General features: G+C 41.1%; 1 protein-coding gene across 1 annotated transcript; it reads left to right on the forward strand.

The window, feature by feature from the left end:
• Positions 1-4,817: 4,817 nt before the first annotated feature.
• Positions 4,818-6,740, forward strand: LOC122050561 (transcription factor GHD7-like). Its single transcript, XM_042611456.1, has 3 exons — positions 4,818-4,879; positions 5,080-5,647; positions 6,299-6,740. The coding sequence occupies exons 1-3, from the start codon at positions 4,818-4,820 to the stop codon at positions 6,602-6,604; spliced, it is 936 nt and encodes a 311-aa protein (XP_042467390.1). The 3' UTR covers positions 6,605-6,740.
• Positions 6,741-7,455: the final 715 nt, after the last annotated feature.

The following is a 7,455-nucleotide window of genomic DNA, read 5'->3' on the forward strand; positions in this document are numbered from 1 at the left end:
CCGATCAGTAACACATCAGTAGCATACTGTGTGTTAACTGATCGGTCTGGTGACCGATCAGGAGTCGATCAGAAGCCGAACAGGAGCGAGGCGCAAGAGGGGCTGATCGGTCTGGGGACCGATCAGGAGGTTCCCTGATCGGTCCATGGACCGATCAGGGACGGAACAGAAGCGAAGGAGGAGGGAATGGATCGGTCTGTGGACCGATCCACATGGAGCCTGATCGGTCCACAGACCGATCCAGGCACTAGCCGTTGCGACGCAACGGCTAGATTTCTTCTGTGTTTCTTCGTTTTCTTCGCAGGTTATAAAAGGAGGGCTGCTGCTGCGAGCCTTCTTCTTCTTCTTCTTCCTTCTTCCTGTTCTTGGTGCTGCTAAGCTTGCTGTTGAGCTTTGTTGAGCTGCTTTGAAGCTTCGCGTGAGCTTCCGGCTGGGTCACCTGCTGTTGTAGGCGCTTGGAAGCGGCTGCTTCTTCCAGTCGAAGAGAAGGCAAGAAAGTTTACATTTGTATTGTACTTTATTTCTTGTTCTCCTTGTACTCTTTTCTTGCTGTTGCAAGAAGTTTCTGTGGCGAGGTTTCTCCACCCAGAAGGAGAGTTTTTATTAGCCGGTTTTCCGGGGACTCATCCACCGACGGATTGATTGGGTTCGTCCACCTTACGGACACGCCGAGGAGTAGGAGCATCATCTCCGAACCTCGTACATCGCTGTGTTAAGGTTTGATATTCTTCCTTTCGTTTCTAGTTTATTTTTCCGCTGCGCTAACGAATTGTAGGAAGAAACGAGCGATTTGGGGCAGCTATTCACACCCCCCCTCTCTAGCCGAGTACGAAGAGATCCTATCACATAACTCCTTATGTAGGGATCCATGGTGACTTTAGGTCTAAGGACTAAAAGTCATACTAATAGCCACATGAGAAAGTATATGACACTCATATAACGATCCATGATACTTTCTCATGGCGGGTCATTTAGTATGCATTCTCCAATGCATACCCATGTGTCAGCTTGATATCTCTATATCCATGACTTGTGAGATCAAGTCATCGAGCTGACCTACATGCTAGTCTTATTGCATTAATATTGTCCCTGAATGTTAATACTCGACTAGGAATGATTTAGAGTAGTGTTCCCTATATCATCTCACTATCGATTCAACTAATCGATTGATATATGCATGAACCTTCTACTCAAGGACGCTATTATACTTAGTCTATTTGGCACTAATACAAATAAGTATAATAACCAAACAAATGCCGTTATTAATATACAAGAATATGATACAATGAGTCCATACAATCATCAAATGATTGGCTCTAGGGCTCTAACTAACACTTCTCGCTCGGGCGCTTGGACTCAGTCTGGGAGTCTAGACTCAGTTGACTCGATCCACTTTGTAACGGCTTCTTTTCAACATATCAAGGCTTCCTGAGCCCCTAGACCCAGCCCAGGCGACTAGAGTTGGCTGACGTGGACTCCATGCTGATTTTTTTTTTTATTAACGGCTTGCTAACATGGCGGAATAGTCCAGGCGCTTAGACCTGGTCTGGGCGCTTGGAGTCTGGGCATTTGGACTCGATCAACTCAGAAGTTAACCTGTCCGGTCACTTGTGTCATTCTCCATTCGTCCAGAGTTGAGCTCACCCAAATCCAACTCTGGCTTTCTTCTCGGGCAGTCTCCCCCCCCCCCCCCCCCCCCTCCAACTTCTCATCCCTCGGAAGTGCCACGCATGTCCTTCTCGTCCGTCAATGTACTCTTTCATAGTTCCTCATCTCTCGGATGCACCAAGGACATTGACTTGCTTCTCAAGCCATTCTTCTCACTCGCTCAATGTTCCGTTCGACTTCTTGTGTTCCTAAGTCTCTACACACTTAGACATAAGGGATCAAAACCGCAGAGCCTAACTAAACTTGGTTGATCACATCAAAATTAATCCGAGATACTTACAAACATTGCTTCAGGTTCCCCCTCCTCAATCTCTCTACATGGCTTAACATATATATTTATTTATGGAATGACAAAAATTAAAAGGGTGTTCTTTTTTATACAACTTTTTTTATTTATTATCAAAAGAACTTTCCATATATCCCCTTTGCACATTTTATTTTAGAAATTATTCTTATTTTTAATATTATTGTAGCAGTTATGGGTTCATAATTATTATTGTTGGTACAGTGGAAGTAGTTTGAATATCTAGAGGGGAGGGATGAATAGCGGCAATTAAAATTGATCTATTTCTCTTACTAACTAACTAGCAATGACACACACATTACTTGAAAAATAACATAAGCATAAAAGGAATAGACCGAGTTTACTTGGTTTACAATCAGGAGGTTGCTAGTCCAAGACTATTAAAAGCTTCACTAAGATCTTCTTCTTTGAATATAAGTCAGAGGTGGAGAAGCTCCTTACAATAGTTGCGTACAAGACCAAATCAGAGAACTGAAAACAAGTGAAATTAAATGAGTGTGTTGTTACAACTTCAAGCTTCAACCTTCTTTTTATAACCTTTATCTTCGATATGACCAATTACTGATGTGACACTTTTCTAGCATCTGGAAGCAGTCTGGGTGCCTGGATTCGTCGATCTCTATCCACTTTGGCAACAGTCCATTAACTGCTCTAGATGGCTCCTCGCTTTCCGAGCACCTGGAATCTACTAACATGGGCGCCATCCTAAACCATTTCGACAACAGCTCTTGTTGATGTGGCGATGGCACCCATGCCCCTGGAATGATCTGGGCACTTGGAATGGTCAACTTCTGGACTTGACTATTTTCTTCTCCAGTCGTTTAGGTGATTGTTTGGTCGCTCAGAGTTGAGCTCACCCCAACTTAATTTCGTTTTTTTCCTCGAGTAGTCTTCCTTTCGGCTTCTTATCCTTTGGATGCATCTTGTCCATCTTTCTTGCTCCACTAGAGAACTCTTCCGTAATTTCTCGTCTCTCGAATGCACTAAGCTCATTGGCTCATTCCTGTGCCATCCTTCACGACCACTTGCGACTTCTGCCATTTCGGATGCTTATGTGTTTCCCTGAATCTCTATACACTTAGACACACAAGTAAAATATACAAGGTCTAACTTAATCTCGTTGAACTCACATCAAAACACTAGCTCAACCACTTTAGGTACTTACAATTATAACATAAACATTTCAACTTTGATCAACACATATTATAGCAACTATAGTTCATAGTTACTCTTCATCTCTAACCAACACTAATAAACTATATTATAACAGTATTTCATCTCTGATCAACAGATTAATATTATATTCACACTAATAACACTAACATATTGTTTTGTAGCAACTACACTTCATAGCTCTTGTAATATGGACGCTTTATCTTTTATCAATACTAGTGTGATCATACACACGCGTTGCGTGTGTAATATAATAATATATAAATTATTTGGATTGTAATATAATAATATATAAATTATTTGGGTCTTTGAAAATTCAAATTATTTGGATTTTCTAGTGTCACGTTAGAGAATCCCAACAATAAACTATTGTAATGGGCTTCCCTATGCAAAAAATTATTTTAATTTAATATTATACTTATCTTAATAAAAAAAACTAAGAAAAGTATATTTTTTAACATCGTCGACCTAAAATATTTATAGAAGCTTCTTTGATCATAGTGTTGTCAATTCTAAGATGTGGGACTAAAGATAACTATATTTTTTATATAAAACAACCAAAGAAAATTACTAATAAATCTTGAAATTATTTTTAGTGTGAATAGAAAAAAGGACAGTAACGTAAATTCATTTTAGGCTTCACCAAAGTTAATTAGTAAAGGGGGGAGATTTTTAATAAAATAGTAAAATTAGTTAACATAGATTAAACACGTCCTCAATATCTGGGCGAGCACGTGAGATGTTATATGTACACGTTGTGAGGACATGGGTTGATGGAAAAAAAAATACACAAAGTGTTCGGTGAGGACTACCTTCACTCTCCTAATGTGATATAAAAAGGTGCCTGTGGGAGCTAATACGCGCATAAGACATTTTTTCTACTAGCATATTTTCTTTTTCTCTTTATCTAGGCGTGACTTGAGCATCAAAGGGCTTCATCAATGTCTTGATCTCTCTTCTAATTCTTTTCGGTGTCCTTAATTGTCCTAAATCATTCGTTGTTGTCAGAAACCTTCATCGAAGCATGACAGCTTCTCACCGAGTATCCCTGAGGCCCTCTTGTCGCTTTTCCGATCAAGGGCCGACCCGATGAGAGTCGATCTGCAACAATCGATTCGTCAGAAGCTCGACCCGACAACAATCGATCTATCAAAAGTTGACTCAACTAAAGCCAACCCAACCAATACCGATCGATCTCACATCCGACCTACTGAGGTGCTCTGTTCGACACGGCAAGGAGTCAACCTATTCTCTATCTTAATAGGATCAGAATAATTTGACCAAAATTACTAGAGGAATAAGAATATTTTTAAAATAAAACAAATAGGATAACCCCTTTTTGATATATATATATATTTTTATTTTAAATTTTTAAGTTTTCCCCCCAAACATTTTGGTCGAATACAGAAGGTTGAAATCATGATCTGTGATTTCTCAATCTAAAAGGATGTATTTACAAAATAGTCGAGCCATGAATTGAAATTTCTCAATCTCCAAGGACGTATTCGTCTAAGTGCCGCACCGCAAAGCCAACATACACGACGGCGACGCCGCAAATTAAAAGATTATAGCGACAAGATCTCCATCGTCCCCACTTCCCGCATTCATTTCCGATCAGACATTGCCCTTTGTAAACCTCTGGCCCTCGCAGCCGCCACGCGTCTCGTCCGGCATGCCCATCCTCTGCGGCTGCCCGACACGGAGCACCGTCTTCGCCCGTTTGCCGCTCGACACGTCTCGACCGACCGACTAGTCCCGTTGCCTGTCCCCGTCCCCCTTGCCAAATCGGTATTTGGTGGAGATTTATTTAATTTTACTGCGCTGAAAATAAAAATAAAATAAAATAAAAAGGTGGCGACGAATCATCCACGTAGAGAAAAATAGTGATCGCTATATCTCTTCCTCGCACCTCATTGGCATCCTCTTCCTTTCAGAGATTCTCTCTGCCCTTCTCTCTCTCTTCCTGGCGAGAGAGCGAGAGAGAATCCACGCATCCATTTAACTCCCTTCTCGCCCACACCTCCTAGTCGAACATCTTCGCTAGCTGCTAGCTCCTCCTCCTCCTCCTCCTCCTCCTCCTCCGTAGGAGGACGCCAGTCGCGCGGCTTCATGATCGGAGCCATGTCGGCTGGGAACATGTGCGAAGTGTGCGGCGGTGGCGGTGGCGGCGGCGGCGGTGCGTGCCCACACTGCACCGACCTTAACCACGCCATCCCGGTGCTGTTCGGAGAGCCCATGCGCGAGTTCCAGTTCTTCGGCCACGACGACTCGGTAGCGTGGATGTTTAACGATCCCAAGGACGGCGGCGGATGTGATCCGCCGCCGGAGGAGCCGCTGCAGCAGCGCGCCGCTGGGGGGTTCAAATATCTCGACGTCTTGGGAGGAGGGGGAGGAGGTTTCGACGGCGCTGGACATGGCCTCACGTTCGACGTCTGCTTGAGTGGCTCCGCCGGGCGACCGGACACGATCTCCTCGATGGCGGCGACGTCGAGTGCCACCATCGTGAGTAACTTGCTCCTCCACTAAACTTTTCAGCTTTGTCAATATATATATAATTTAAATCCAGCCTTTTTTTATTATTATTTAGGTAAATTTGAAGTATCAATTATATATATATATATAATTTAAATCCAGCCTTTTTTTATTATTATTTAGGTAAATTTGAAGTATCAATTATATATATATAAAAAAAAGGAAGGATCAGACCAAGTTTGATCGATTGCATACATCTTTATTTTACATTTCTGAAGAAGTTCTTGCGGTAACATGATAATAATTTTATTATTGTGTCGTGACTTTCATTAGAAGTATGCATATTCAAAAATTAACTTTTAGATATTTCTCCCATTCAAATTTTAATCCTTTTATTGCTCTTCAGATTGCTTTACTAATGCATATAATTTTCACAAGAATTTAAATGGTTGCATTTATAAGTACAAAGTACTTTGTCATCGATTGATTATTAATATATGTGAGGTGAATATAATTACTTTTTTTACTATAATTAATATAAAGATAAAGATAGGGAGAAAGGGCTAAATTGCATGTTATTTCATGTGGCTTTTCTGGCTTGATTTGATATACATCAACATCAAGCCATTTTTGTTCCAAATACTTGAGATTGAATTTCCTAAATATCTTGTTCCCATGTAGAGGTCGTTAGCTGGAAGCACATTCACTGACGCTTCGAGCGGGATCGACAAGGAGGTCGGAGAAGGCTCGGCTGCTGACGGCCAGGAAGGCCCGGCGGTGGAGAGGGAGGCCAAGATCATGAGGTACAAGGAGAAGAGGAAAAAGAGGAAATATGAGAAACGGATACGGTATGCGTCGAGGAAGGCCTACGCTGAGATGAGGCCGAGGGTAAAGGGGCGTTTTGCAAAGACGCCGGAGGAGATTCAGCCACCGCCGGAGCAGCCGCCTTATGGCCCTGATAGAGTTGACTTTAGATGGTTGTATTAAGAAGAGAAGGAAGAAAATGAAGAATACTAGAAGTTCCATATCCTCGTAGCTATAATTGAATCTCTTGTTAATTAAGCATTAAGTGTAAGAATATTGGAAGATATATAATATGACTTCAGTTAATTAATTATAATAATATTAGTTTCAATTTCTATGGTAAGAAGTTGATCATTTGAGGATTAGAGGAAGACAATTGAGATCAGATCAAGGTTGAATAGGTCGATCAAATTTGATTCATCAAATTCGAATGGATCGGACTCGAGTTTAGTTATCTCATATACGTTATTACCATCACTGATCTTGATCTTGTGTTAGTCTATGCCCAATGATGAATAGCAACGGATGATCTTGATTTGTCCATTTAATTTTTTTATATCGCGCGGACTGGAAACGACACAACTCGGTGATGTCTGTATCTAGCCACCGACATAGGCACAAGTTCAATTAAAAAAAATAACAAATCATAAAATAGAAAAAAAAATATATACAAAAATTAATTAATTAGTTGTTTGTAATTATAGGTTCATAATATTATATTTTTACTTAAATATAATAAAATTTTCCTAAGCCCAAATCTCATATATTGAGGAGCATACATTTCCAAGCCTTGAGCATCACACGCTCCCAAGCTTGAGCGTCGAACCCTATACGCTCCTTAGCACTCTGACGTCTGAAGACCGAATATCAAATCTAATATCCTTTCGAGGGCGATGCAACTGGACCTGGGCCCAACCCAAATGCCTCAGTTTCTTGTACTTTCTAATTTCTTAATTGTAGATTATTAGGAGGTATCACTTCTCCTCCAACTTGACGAGTCATTTCAACTCAGCACAGACCCATTATAATTTGCT

The sequence above is a fragment of the Zingiber officinale genome, chromosome 3A (assembly GCF_018446385.1).
Source record: "Zingiber officinale cultivar Zhangliang chromosome 3A, Zo_v1.1, whole genome shotgun sequence".
In the NCBI taxonomy this organism is placed as follows: Eukaryota; Viridiplantae; Streptophyta; class Magnoliopsida; order Zingiberales; family Zingiberaceae; genus Zingiber; species Zingiber officinale.

Excerpts from the sequence above, each read along its gene's own strand:
- LOC122050561 (XM_042611456.1), top strand. The coding sequence starts at position 4,818 with ATGCCCATCCTCTGCGGCTGCCCGACACGGAGCACCGTCTTCGCCCGT. Across the intron at positions 4,880-5,079 it reads GCCCGTTTGCCGCTCGACAC|AGATTCTCTCTGCCCTTCTC; the intron begins GTCTCGACCGAC and ends TCTTCCTTTCAG. Across the intron at positions 5,648-6,298 it reads CGACGTCGAGTGCCACCATC|AGGTCGTTAGCTGGAAGCAC; the intron begins GTGAGTAACTTG and ends GTTCCCATGTAG.